Source organism: Poecilia reticulata, chromosome 11 (assembly GCF_904066995.2).
Source record: "Poecilia reticulata chromosome 11, P_reticulata-male-v2, whole genome shotgun sequence".
NCBI lineage: Eukaryota > Metazoa > Chordata > Actinopteri > Cyprinodontiformes > Poeciliidae > Poecilia > Poecilia reticulata.
The window spans coordinates 27,294,551-27,309,141 of NC_088840.1; the positions used below are offsets into that span (position 1 = coordinate 27,294,551).

The 14,591-nt window shown below is 41.3% G+C and overlaps 1 protein-coding gene across 5 annotated transcripts in view; it reads left to right on the forward strand.

The window, feature by feature from the left end:
* pvrl2l (PVR cell adhesion molecule related 2 like) overlaps window positions 1-14,591 on the forward strand; it is a 328,950-nt gene that overhangs the window by 197,129 nt on the left and 117,230 nt on the right. Inside the window, exon 7 of one of the 5 annotated variants that reach the window (XM_008422834.3) lies at window positions 393-5,447. The exons of the other annotated variants lie outside the window; for them this stretch is intronic. Within the exon in view, the coding sequence (XP_008421056.1) occupies window positions 393-1,012 (620 nt within the window). The 3' untranslated portion in view covers window positions 1,013-5,447. Of the gene's footprint in view, window positions 1-392; window positions 5,448-14,591 lie in introns of those variants that run through there. 5 annotated transcript variants of the gene reach the window in all.

Consider the following 14,591-nt stretch of genomic DNA (forward strand, 5'->3'; position numbering starts at 1 on the left):
ACTGAAACATGAGTGGAGAGGCAAACTTGGCTCACACCAACCCAAAGTTGAAAAGGCTTTACCCCCTCCAGCTGCCAAAAAAAGCGGGGAGAGGGCAACAAAAGGGGAGCCGACAGCTGGACAGACATAAATGTAGAGCAAAATGTCTGCAAAATGTCGCACAAAAAGCAGCTGGGAGAGTGAATGAGTCCCATTCAGCCTGATCCCAGCAATGACTGCACCCTCACCAAGGGATTACACTGAGGAGAACATTACCACACACTTGTAAGAGGATTGTAACACACGTGCTATCATCACCACTTACAATAGAAGAAGAACTACAGCCATCAATTCCTTCCTTTTTCTCTTCCTCCACTCACTCCCTCATTTCAACCCCTCCATCCCCTCTGCAGAAGCCTTGGAGGATCCGTCCAGTGCCGGCGCAGTGGCGGGCGCGGTCATCGGCTCCCTCCTGGCCCTCCTATTGGTCGTGACTCTCGTTGTTGTCCTCCTGACCCGCAGCCGCCGCCAACAGAGGCGGGGCTTCCCCAGCAGCGGGGACTCCGTGGCGGCGGGCAACGAAGGCAGCAACGGTTCCGACTACGGCAACAAAGCCCGCCTGCTATTCGCCGGCTCCGGAAACGGCAGCAAGAACGGAACCGGGGCGAACAACAACGGGCCGGTGTACACGTACCGGGAGGGCTGCGACGCCACCGGGACCCTGACAGAGAAACCCAACAGCTACCACCACCACCTCCACCACGCCCCAGCCGGAACCCGGCCGACCCCCCATGACATCCTCCTCTGCGGTGAGATGGATGAAGCCGAGAGGAGGAAGTTCAACCTGGATGACAGCATCGAGGAGGAAGACGAGCGATACAATCGATTTGGAGGCGGCGGGAACGCGCTGCCTCCGGCGTATCATGCCCACAGAGGTCATGGGGGCGAAGCAGAAATGGATGTGTACCTCGACGACGACATGGAGTCCCAGAGGGACGGCTCTGTCATCTCCCGGACTGCCATTTATGTCTGAGGATGTGGAGAGGAGAAGAAGGGCCTGGAAATCAGAGGATGAGATGGAGGAAGTGAGGGAGTTAAAGCAACTTCCTGTTCAGCACTAAAATTCAAATCGCCTCCATTAGCTCGACACCTACCTGCTTAAACTCCAACCTGACTGCAGAGTTGCCATCAGTAATTTCCTCTATGCTTCACAGTTCCTGTATATCACTACCCAAGAGGACTACGAGAACAATAAAAACAGAAAGAAGTTGTTGTGATGCTTGTGAGGCGCTGTGCGCTGTGGCTCAGTTTGTGACCGTGTTGAACTGTAACCAGGGGAGACTTGATTCAGTGTAAGTCAGAAACCTCAGCGGATTCTTGACGCTACGCTGCTTATCGCTTCGTTCTTCTCGCTTCAGCTTCGCTGTGTGATCATGTGCAGAGTGACTCCAGTGTTTGTACCGTAAACATTACCAGAAATCTCAACTAGAGACATAACAACCGTCACAAAATCACCCAGATTGATGTGAGATGTTCATCAACTTGTTAACAGCTTCTGTGGATGTTGCTGTTGCTCTTGTGACGAAACCTGAACCTGAATTTATATAAAAAAATAAAAAAAACTCTGAAAGACTAAACTTGTCGTCCTGGCAACAGTGAGAGACTCCTTCTTAATCGCCGAACGCTGGCTCTGCTGGGGGCTCGCTCCCCGCGACACCACCTGGTCTCCCGATGGGAGCCGCTGAAGTGCGGGGCCCCATGCTGACTTACCAGTGTGTGCTAATGTGTGGCTGGCTGTGGTGTTAATGATGTGCATCATCCGTATATTGGGCGGTGTGTCACTGTAGCACAGTTGTTGCTGTTGTTGTTGTAGATGTTGTTGTTGTTGTTGTTGCTCTTGTGTAATGGTGTTGATCTTACTTGGGAAAAGATGCACCGAGAGCCTTGGGGGGTTTCACAAAGTTTCACGTCGAGTCTGTAATGACTCATTAAATGAATAAAAAAGTTGCTTTTCTTTGTTTCCAACTCTTCTTCCTTTTTGTTTTACCTTCTTTACTTTCTTCCCACTTGTTTCCTTCCTTAGAGGACTGCTCAGTTGTTTTATGCTCCAGTTTTATGTAATAACAGTCATATTTGTTCTGTTTCGGCTCCATGTGTCGAGTGACATATCCGCCAACGTTGTTGGAGGTTATTGGATGTCATTTATCACTTTTTCAGGGCCTTTTGAATGTTTTAGGGTCTTTTTCTGATTATTAAATATTCAAGATGCATTTATGAATATTAAAGAAAAGAAAATCTAACAATTTCTCACTTACACAATGTATGTTAGCATATATTTAGAAATATTAAAGATGTAATCTTACCGAAGGATTCCAGTGCAGTAATGAGCCACAACTCCAAGTTTAGATCGGAAAACTTTTTTTGGTGACATTCGGCACACAATCACCGGCCTCTTTATTAGTAACACCTATTCAGTCGCTCATTAAGACAGGAAGCAAATCTAATAAAGTGGACAGTAATTTGTTCTTCAGGATGCACTGGAGATGTGATAATTCAATATTAATCTGAAAAAAGTAGTTCAGGTAAAACCTGAAAGGCTAAAGAGCTTTAATTAGCTTATAACTGCTAGTCTCAGGTGCAATATGATGCATAAAATACAGATTTAATAAATATCCTATACGGTTTAAGTGCAGTTTTAGATTAGATCTTCTTCTAAGATTACAAATGTATGTTTTGAAAGTCAGGAAAGAGAAGCTTGAAATGATTTGTGGCAAATCTGGAACAATAAAATCTCAATTTATTTCTTAATAGTCAGAATCAGATTTTTTTTTCTTTTTTATTTGTGACATTTTCTGACTAACAAACGTTGAAATGTTTTAAGACACAAGCTCTGCAGCTCTGATCGTTTTCCAGAGATGAAGCTTCGTGTTTTCCAGTCTTTGTGTTTCAGGCGTATTTGAAATGTTTTCCAGCCAGTTTCCTGTTTCTCTTGAGAAATTACAAGTTGAATGTAGCAGTAAATAAAGCACAGCGATTTATGTGAGAAACATAATGCAGTAAGTCAAGACCAGAGTCTCCGGAGATCAGGTGTAAATAAAACATTTCATTTGAGAAAACATTTTAATTAACAGCTTGTGTGAATCATTTTTATGCCACGGTGAGGCGACCCATCCAGGAAAACCATCACAAGACAGAAAGAAGAACGTAGACTGGCTTACACACGGAGGGAAGGTCACAACTGGAACATTTCAAGCCACAGAAAACTCATTAACTGCTCAGAAAAATAGAAAATATCAAGCAGAAAGCCTGTTGTAAACAAAAATAGGATTCACAACTTTTATTAAATGAACACTGGCAGAGGCAAATTTGGTTAAATTAAGATTTAAAAAGGCATTAAGTATTTTAGATACACCACACAGTGTGAACTACACTCAAAATGAGGCGGTGCTCACTTTATTCAAGGTCAGCGCCGTTTTTAACTCGGCACAGGAGAATCCATCGACGCTGCCGTTAAAACTAAAAATGATCTGAACACAAACTCTGTTTATTACAAGTTGTTTGTTGCAATTAACAAAACTGTGAAATAAAGGGTTTCCAAAACTCAACGTTACATGAATTACAAAATAATACTTAAGCAAGTTAGACATCTTTTCCAACTTCAGTAGCTTTTTGACAAAACTGTTGATATCCCTTTTTCCAAGCTTAATCGTGTTTAACGTCCACCTCTGATGGAGAACATGACCATGAATAAGGTTTTAACTCTCCAAACAAACTGCAGCGAGGCGTCAAATTTTATTACAATATCTAATGTACCGTCATAAAAACGATAAACGTGATGACATAAAAATATTTCCAGCTTCTTCTTTTTGGTACGTCAGTGAGTGTATGAAACAATCAAAGCCAGACGAACACAAATACTACTCTAAAAACATTTCAAACAGGCATCTTAAGGACACCAAATGCATAAAGTATTGTGATTGTTATCACTGATCTGTACTCAGTGTTTGGAAATGCAGTGGAGCCACGACTACTTATGGAAAAGCCATTTATTTTTCTAGGTGCTGATTGGCTCAATAACAGAAATAAAGAAAACAATCAATGTTAGGTTCTGAGCTCCACTGTGTTTATTAATGCATATTAAATTATGTTTGGTTAGAAGCATTTTTAGAGGAGATCTAAAGTATTTTCTATCCCTTTTCCCTGATTATCAGCTATACTCACATTTTCCAACATGTTGATGCTCTCTTATAACAAAATGTGTAGAAATTGGTCAATATAACAGTTCCACCAATGCAGTTTTTGAGTTTTTAAATATTATTGTCACACTGAATCAAGATGATAATGATAGGAAACGTTCCACAGTAAAGATGAACGATCGTCCTGCCTGCTTTAGCACTTAATGCATAATGATGTCTGAATTCCTCATTTAGACCAGAAGAGTTTTGTTTCTCAGAACAAAAGTGTTTAAACATCCGTTACAATGAACTAAGTTTCAAATTTACAGCCTAGATTTCAAATATAAGACTTAATAACTTTCTAAGACCCTGCAGAAGCTCTGCACTTAAAACGGTTTTTCATTTGTTTCATCAGTTTCAACATAAAGAATAACAGAAAAAAGGGAATTTCTAATGAATGTCTTGATCTCTCCCTTTTTATATTCTCATGATCCAGTGTACTGTGAAAGAAAAAAGTATTGTCGACACACTATAGCTGTTATTCCTCAACATGAACTGTAACTACTGTCGTGTGGGTTGGAAATCTGCAGTTTTGCCATTAAATCAAAAGCTGAAATGTTTGGATTTTATATTGATTTTTTTTTGTTCTACAGGAAAGCTGGTTCAGCTCTTCCACCGCTGAGCAGTTCCCTTGTTGCTGATTGATGTTGGACATACTGTGCAATCTGTTGTTCTGTAAATGAGACAGTTGTATCTGCTTTCTTACTAAATATTTCAGTGGAGACTCTGCGTACAGCCGCATCATTTGTCTGCACAAGCTGCCAATTCTGTTGAAATAACTTGCAGACAGCCGTAGTGTAACTGCAGTTCTTACACATGTCGTGTTTATTGTTTCCCTACAGAAAAAATGGGATGTGGGGTTTTATTTAGGACTCTGTTGGTGCATCCATGCTCCAAGAATCACATTTTTCCAGCAACTATATGATATCTGTCTGAGTGTAAATTGAGAGAGTCAGTTATTTATGTTTTGTTTACAGTGCTGTATTATATTTAAATGGAGATATTTTTGGTAGGCGTATGGGTGTATGTGACTATATCCAGCTTCTGGTCTCAGCGTTTTGTTTCTCCAGGGATTTCTGAAGGTAACTTTAAACTGGAAACGCAAATTTGGTGCCTAATTATTCCCAGAGTCTTGTAGCGTGGATGCACCCTCTGCGAGAAAAATCTTCATCGGTCATAACTTTTTGTTTCAGCACAACCCAGTTTCAATAAAAGAAAAGCATTTCAAAAAGACTCTGCAGAGAATCTGGTAATTAATTACGCTGCTCTGGGTTATCAGTCCATAAATACCAAACCGCTGCACCTGCTGTGTTTAGCTTCTTCAACAGACCTGCCACAGGGACCTATTTCTGGTTCTGCAGACTCTACACAAAAACTGCACACTTGCTTTGTCACAGCATCTACAGTTAAATCCACCGTCACACCTGGATGCTCATTATGTAACACACCGCATACTGTACTGTGCAGTTTGACGCTTTTGTTTAAAGTAATCTGCATGTTTATCATGCAGTTTATTCTAGAGGCCTTTCCATTACATGCACACATATGCAAAGGTTTGTTTCAGCAAATTTCAATATTTAAAAACTTAATTCATTTTAGATATTCAGTTGAGAAAGTATGGATAAAGAGAACTTTTTTTTAAATTTTGACTTTAATTTTCAGAATTGACTTTTTTCCTCAAGATTATAGTGAGATTTTCACATAACAAAGTCAGAATTATGACTTTTAAAAGTCTTTTCTAGACTTTTGTAAAGTCATAATTCATAGAAAAGGTCAAAAGATGAATTACATAGTAATTTATATGTATAGTGTTTACTGAGAGATTTAAATAATGTTATTTAAAAGAATGATTAAGAAAAGGTTTGGCTTGTCATCGTTGTACAACCTAAATGAATCTAAATATTTTCTGAAATATTCTTTTAATAACTTAGTTTTTTCCTGAGTTGGACATGTATTCTTTCTGTTTCGGTGCCATTCGGTATCGGCGTCGGGCTTTTTCTGCAGCAATGACTGCTTTCCTTCAGTGCATGACGGTGCAGAAGGGAATTCATGGTTTAATTGTCCATCTGCTGCATTTTCATGTAAAGTCCTGAGATGTGGGTCATGACCCAAAAAACAAGATTCTAGATTAAGCATCTGAAATGTGTAACCTGTGTATGGCAGGAAGCGGATAAGTTAGTTTATATTAGGTGGTACAGGGCTGATGAGGACGGAATGATGAAGACTGGAGGGAAATCATATTTTTTGTGGCCTGACTTAGGATTTCCAGCTGTTGCCTTGTCAACAACAGGTGGAAATAAAAAGATGGGAACAACTTTCTAAAGTGACATTATTGTTCTGAAGCTACTGCTTGAGCTACAGATTAAAGATAATTACGTAAAGCTATATTTTTTAGTTTTATATCATGCTATAATGTTGTTCTCTCGTCACAAACACACCTGGAGTGTTGCTTTGACTCTTCCATGCATGTTTGATCAATCCTTCACTCCAACCATCCAGCTCTGCAAAACACCTGGTTGGACGTTGCTCCATCTTCAAGACCCAGCTCCTTCTCAGGGCTCCTCTCACTTCCTCCACTCAGCTCCTTCAGACTAGCCAGCGGCAATTAGCAAACACCTGGTGGAACCGCTGAGCTCATTATAGGAACTGCTTCTCAATGCAATGCTGGAAAAACTTTGCTGAAGGGTTAATAGAGCAGGAGCTTTTGAAGAAACAGGCCCAATTCCATCCATCCATCCATTTTCTTTCACCCTTGTCCCTCAGTGGGGCCGGGAGGGTTACTGGCGCCCATCTCCAGCTAACGCTCCGGGCGAGAGGCGGGGTCACCCTGTACAGGTCGCCAGTCTGTCGCAGGGCAACACAGAGACACACAACCATGCACACACACACTCACACCCAGTGGCGCAAAAAGTGGGTATGCAGGGTATGCAACGCATAGGGGCGCAGCACCAGAGGGGTTGCCAAAACCCCGTCTGGAGGGGGCGGCGCGCCGATGATGTTTTCCCGTACACTTCTGCGCGCCTTACGCTCCTTACGCTCCTTCACCTCGCGCACATAACGAGGTAAATGTAGCGAGTTTTACCCTTCACGTATCGTTGCCTCGGGGGGGACTGAGTGAGCGTCGCTCCTTCACCCTGACGTTCCTTCCCTCGGTCGGGGGGGGGTAGGGGGGGCGCCAATCTATGTTTTCGCATCCACCTGAATAATGTGTAGTTGCGCCACTGCTCACACCTAGGGGCAATTTAGACAGACCAATTAACCTGACAGTCATGTTTTTGGACTGTGGGAGGAAACCGGAGTACCCGGAGAAAACCCACCATGCACAGGGAGAACAAGCAAACTCCATGCAGAGAGTCCGGGGCCGGGAATCGAACCCAGAACCTTTGTGCTGCAAGGCAACAACTCTACCAACTGCGCCACTGTGCAGCCCGGCCCAATTCCTTTTATGTTAAATTTGATAAATGTAGCATTTTATAACAACTGAAGTTAACAGATATTTGTGCTATAAAATGGCACCATGTGCCTGGAAAATACATAATGCTGCCCCTTAAAAGGAACACATCACCCAGGAATCCAGTAACAGAAAATAAAATACCTTTTGAATATATTAGAACATGTTTGATCTTTTTTTTTCACACCTCCATGATTCCCTTGTATTGATTTTTTTCTTCCCTTGCTGTTCCCGCGGCCAGCTGAAAGCGGGATGTGATAATTACACGTCCCCCTCTCTGATCTTTAGCTCGCCGTGGCGCCTCATGTTGCATGTGCCGCTGGAGGCTGCTCTTATGAGCCTCACCCCTGTAGAGTCTTGTCCTTGCCTCTGTGAGTGTTGGCCCCCGCTGCATGCAGAGCGCTCAGTAACAGGTCAGTTGGCTCTGTCAGAAAGGAAAAGGGGCCAGAAGGGAGGGGAGGGTGGTAGTTCTGCGCTCCATCTGGGGAATACCAAACAGGCCGGGAGAGAAAAGGAGACTTTCTCTTCTCAGATTAGAGACATGGAGTCTGAAAAAGAGCAGAAGCTGGGCAGAAACTGAAACCATTTCCCCCGCAGAGAGCATGAGAAGACAGCAGCAGTTAGTTTTTTTTTGTGTTTTTAACCCACCTGAGACCAAGTGCGTCTGGAAAAACTAAGTTATCCGCCTCGGATCCAGGAGTTAGAGACGGCCAGATTTGTAACTTGTGAAGCCCGATCTGTTGCTGCAGCACAGACGTGACAGAGATGTGAAAAGGAGCGAGATATTTTTCAGGATGGGATTTACGGCTCTAACAACGAAAGCTGGAGGTGGAAGGGAAGTCTCAGGAGTATTTCCGAGCGGTATTCCGGCCCTCCACTTGGCGATTGGCTGCTTCTGCCCAACAACAACTGACAGCCCTTTTCAACCAGACCAATTAGTGAAAACAGGCCTGTCCTGTTCAGCTTCCCTCAGCTCAGCCTATCTGCGACAGATCTTTTTAATTGTAAAGAATGTTCAGCAGTTCTCTGGAGACTTTTCTGAAGGGGGGTTGCATAGAAAGGCGTTTTAAAATTCCCTCTCTCTTTGCTTCAGCTCTAGCGCCCAGCACAGGCTATTCCTTGCATGTTTAATTCAGCAGAAGGCATAAAAGTGCTGTACATTATCTCTGCTTTGCTCTGAGGGGAAGGGAAGGAAGGAGGGAGAGAGAGGAAGAAGAGCCCTGCTAGCTACCAAGAACAACTTTTGTTGTAAATGCCGTTAAAGCTGAGCTTCAGGGAGCTGCTTCCAGTTTCTTGAAAGGCTTTCACTGTTTTTCCACTTTCAATCTTCTGAGCTGTGTGTTCATAATTTTCTGTAATATCTGCAAATTCATTATTTTTTCTCTCTATCCAGCTTAGATTAAGGGCCAGAATTATGTAATATATTATGTAAAATCAATTGTTTTCAGCTTTACATCATGTTACAAAGTTACACCCTCATCAACAACGTACCTAGAGTGTTGCCTTGATTCTTTCAAGCATGTTTCAGAAATCCTTTAATCTCCATGGCAACCACTCAGGTGTGCTAAACACCTGGATGGACGTAGCCCCGCCTTCCAGGCGCAGCTCCTCCTCAGGGCTGCAGCTTCTGCCTCACAGAGCAGCTCTCCTCTCATGATCTCCCCACTCAGCTCCCTTCAGACTAGCCGGCAGCGATTAGCAAACACCTGGTGGAACTGTCTGTCTGCTGAGTTTCTGCTGGTAAACATGTTGTTAAAGGGTTAATAGAGGACCAAGTCATACCTGAAGGTTGTCGATTCAGTGCAATTTGCCGACATCAGAAGGTCTTTTGTACATACAACAAGGATTAGGAAACCATTTTCTCACCTGAGAAACTTTATGCTCACAAACAATAGATGCTTACACTCTTACTGAGTGTAAGACCTCAGTGGTCTTACACAGGACATTATCCCATGGTGTGGTAATTCTCAAGGCCTTTTTGTAAAGAATGTCATAAAGCTTTTTTTTTCCTCCATTCTGCTCTATAGCAAAACTACGGAAGAGGATTAGGGCCACTGGGAAAAAAAATAAAACAGTTCTGACTTTAATCTCAGAATTCTGAGAAAAATGTCAGAATTCTGAGATTAAAGACAGAACTGTTTTATTTATTTTTTTCCAGTGGCCCTAATCCTCTTCCGTACAAAACATTAGCATCAAAGTAAATATTTTTTTTCATGTAGGAATATAAGAGCCTTCTTTCAGCTAGATGACATTGAAAGGGATGAAAGGGACATAACTGTACTTTTAAGTTACTATTTAAAACTTTTATATATTTTGATACCAGTAGCCAAAGCAGTTTTATTTTATATAAATGAATTATCTTTTAAAGCATACCTGGTTTTTGGTGCACAAACACAAAATCTCATTTTGGTTCAGTTTCTAGTGCAAATATTTTAGCACTTAAGAGAAAACTAACTTCAAAGTAACTTTTCCTGCAGGAAAGCTTGTTTTAAGTAAATATTTCCTTAATATTGATGAAAATGTTCTTGTTCCACTGGCAGATTATTTAATTCATAACAAGATCTGGTTTCCTATGTTAAAGTGAAATAATCTGACGGTGGAACGTAAAACAAACACGAATGTCTTGCTTAAAACCTACTTTAAGTTAGATTTGTCTTCTTTCAAGATATTTTCACTAGAAACTAGACATTAATACTTGGTTAGATTTCATGTTTTTGTAGTGAGTTTATCTTGTCTGACAGAAGACGCCTGTAATTTTTCATCCATACTGAATGAAACCTTTTTACTCATTCTTTTGTGTATTTTCTTGTAAAGCTTTTGCTGTCACTACAATCAGCCAAAGATACAACAGATCAATGGTTCAACCTCTTATCTTTTTTTATATTTCCTGCTTTAACACATTTTTATTCAGACAGCTGAGCAAGAAAATGGAGATTCTCCTCCGTTGCAGGGCGTCTGCAGGTCCCTAAGAGACGGAGGGTGAAATGAAAACAGAGGTTGTAAAGATGTGCTCCCTCAGCTCAGGAAGCCATTAGCAGTGATCTGAAGTAGCGCTGTGTGCAGCAGGTGTTGTGGTGAGTTTGTTTTTGGTCTATCTGGGGGTTTTGTTTGACCTGAAAGGGAAAACTAAGTGAAATCCACACTAGAAGGGAAACAAAGTTTTAAAAGTCTTCAAGTTGTAGATGGAACCAAAAGCAGCATCAGCGTTAGAGTCATCGAAACCACCTTGGATATTAAAGCTTTCCGTCTTCTGCTAATTGGATCAGAGTTCAATTGGAACAACAACAGTTTCTGTAATGCTGGAGAGTTTTTGTCCTCAGGTTATTTTTATGAGCTGCATATTAAATAAAAAAGATCTGCAGTGTATTTTATACTTCAGCTAAGAAAAGGTGATCTTTGCTGTTTTACAGACGTCTGGCTGTTTGTTTAGATGCCATTGATTCTGCAATAATTTATAAAGCTTCGCTGAACCCAAACTATTAGCAGATACCCTCCACACGTATTGGAACCAATTCCCTTAATAGTTTTCCTGCCTTGAATTGCAAGTAGGACAGCAGTTAGTCTTCTCCACCAACATTTCACAAGACTGAAGAGCACAGAGGGGCTCTGTGACCGTTCTTTGTGAAATCTCTCTGTCCAGTCTTCTCGTTCGCTCATCCTGAGGGGTTTCTATAGGATTCAGGCCAGAGGTTTGAGACGGCCACGGAAGACTGTCTGCTTTGTGTCTATTAAACCAGCTCTGGGTTTACTTGGCCATATGCTTTGGCTCCTTATCCTGCTGAAAGCTTTTATTGAGCAGGATCGTTGGCAGGTTTCTGGCAGACTTTATTTAAAGGGGAAGTATAATGCAAAAATTCCCAGTTTGCATGTTTTTGTTCTTCCATTTGGGTTTCTGCTGCTTCTAAAAACAGCCCAAGCACAAAAAAATGAAAAAATATAAAATTTCTGGCAAAGAGTTAATGTTTTTTTGGTGTCTAAAGAAATGAGCCATTTCATAAACCTCCAGAGTGTAAATCCTCACCTAGCAACGTGGGCGTCGTCCGCCCATAACCTAGCAACCCAAGCTGAGCTCTGACATGTGTGGGTCAGCTGGTTTTATTGCTGTATGCGCTGTACAATGGCTGCTGGAAAAGTGTTTCATTTACCATCCAGAATCCACTTCTTATTAGTTGTGCAGAAGGCTCTACTTCTGCTTTTCAAAGATGTGTGGTGGTACAGCTTAATCTAAGGGTCAACACTTACCTGCCTTACCTGGACAGCGTTCCGTCTTTTGTTTCCCATTTTCTTACTGGAAGAATTTGATCTGTTATTGTGAGGTGCATTAATAAACCCTGAATAGGTAAAAACAATATTGTTAAACAATTTTGTTAAAAACAATCATTTGAAGCTTGCAAAAAGTGATAAATATTAAGCAATCTTTGTGTTCAAAACTATTTGTACCAGCTCTGTTTATGTTTGCACCTCTACCTTCTGATAGGTTGAGACTTTACTTCCTGATTTAATCACAATTCCCAACATTTCAGTAAAACGTGGTCTAGCAGATGCGGTTTATTTGCATAGCAGCAAATTTGAATGACCTTTGACCTCATTAGTGCAGCCGAAGTAAAGAAAACCTGAAACATTATTAAGGTTTTCCTTGGGGTCGTGTTTTCAATATCTTATTTGAAAGCTGTGTGCTTTTCGGTGCAGCGTTTCTCTATCCGAGTCGGACTTGGCTGGTGGTGATGGAGGGAGAGGTCGCCTCTCCCCCTGTTCGGTGCTGGAAGCCATGCCTGCTGACGCAACAGGCACAAAACAAAAACAGCAGTAAGGAGTTTAGCCGACAGACACAAAGCTCCTTCCGAGCTTCTGTGTCTGCGAGCTGATTTTAATAGAAAATAATCATTTGCATTTTATTTCATTTCAGCAGATTCTGCTTCCTGAACTTTTAGAAAAGCAGAAGCCAGAAGGTTTGCCCTGCAGTCCTCCCATCCATCACGCTCTAATGTCTTCATTTAGTCGGTTCTTTCTAACTGAAACAATTAAATTTTAATTCACTCCTCACTCCTAAGGCGTTTCTTTAATGAACTGGATCTAAACATCCCTTTGTATCCTTTCCAGAGTGGCAGATAGTTAAACCATTCACAGGATCCCGTACATGGCACAGCATCAGCCGATACGATCACGGCCGCTGGAGAGGCCTACTTTCACCCGCACTAATTCACCTTAACGTTTGACTCCAGAAAAAAGCCGATGAAGATCTAATGTGTTCGTTTTGCCAGCGCCTGCAGTTTTAAAGCATTCATCTGCTTGGCTTTATTTCCTCCTCCCTTCATGACCTCAGCGCTCGTTCCTGTGGTCGCCGACCTCCACGGCGATCTGAGAGGATCTGCATTCATGCCAAGAAGATTTCTGCATCTTTCAGCTCTGACATAATGTTGGATTTTAGATGCAATAAAAGCTTCTTGGTATGTTTTGATGCAAGTCTAATTATAGATTTGCTTTAATTCAAATGAGAGACTAAAGATTGTCGACTTCCAGATGTAAAGTCTGGGATCGGATTGACCCCGTTGGTAATTTTCTTCAATTTGAAAGCAAAAACTGCTGAGCATTATAACTTTATACATGCATGTTTTTCTAAAATGGTTACTGACACAATTACAATAAGCAATACATCAAATAACCTCATGATAAAACAAACTCTATCATTTCTACCAAAACTTGGATAATATAAGACTTGATTTGGTCTCAACTAAACCTTTTTTGAAAGACAGTTTTGTTTACAGATACTTTATGTTCTATTTTATTTGTTTTTGTTTATTTTGGATATTTAAAATGTCTTCCAGTTCCAGTGTTAAATATTCATTAGCATTTAAAAGGTTTACTGATCTTCAAGAACGTCTTCTTGCTTTATTGTAGCATTACCATTATATTACTTGGTAAATGGTCTCAAAACAGTAACATGATCATTTATCGCAATAATTTAATGGACAATTTATCGTCCAGTGAAATTTGCCAATGTGACAGACCGGACAGAAATCACGTAAAGTCTTGCTAAGTGTTGCTCACAAGAAACCATTCCAGTCAAGATCTGTGAAATAATGTGGAATGAGACTTTAAATAAACTTTTTCTCATCACAGAAATCTAATTAATGAGTACATGCAACCTTTTTCCAAAGCTTAAGTTGCAGTTTAATGACATTTTTTACCTTGTTTCTGCTAATTTTTTACTCTTTACTTTGCTTTTGAAAATGCTTCAGCGCTGCACTCCTAAACCCAAAATTGCCCGTTTTTCCGTGGCAGTTTGGTGAAATGACGAATGCCTCTCACTGAGCTGAAACTCTTTAAGTGCTGCCTCACATTAATTTCTTCCAACCCCAGATGAGGAGCAGACAGAGCTCTTTTCTGGGTGACAGATGTTGCAGCTCTCTTAGCTCGTGCTTCTTGTCTAACGCTGCACTGCAGCAGGGAAGTTCAGGTCATCGCTGATGATCGGTCAGATATTCGGTGGTCGTGCTGCTTTTCCTGCTGGGAAAAGTGAAACGGATTGCGGCGGTGCTTTTTTTTCACGGCTGAATGAGCACATCACTTTTTGTCAGAGAGCAGAGCATATACCATAAATCTGTGTGTGAGCGCAGGTTTCTGAGGTGATACATTCATTTTTTTACAAACATCTTCTACCTGTATGGTCGAAGCTAAACGCAGAACAATCCTTTAATTTTAATCAGTGGAAATCAACAGAATTACTCATTCAGCTGTTTTTAAATGTTTCTGGGTGTGTTTGGATTTTCAGAGCAATCAGTGTTTGATTGCAATCAACAGGTCGGTGACACCTGCTGGAAGTTTTTCTCTCTGCAGGTTAGGATTTTTCTGTTTTTTGTGTTTTTCTCTTGATGTCACATTAGAACTGTTTATTATGAGCAAGAAATTTGTTGGAGTTTATGGTT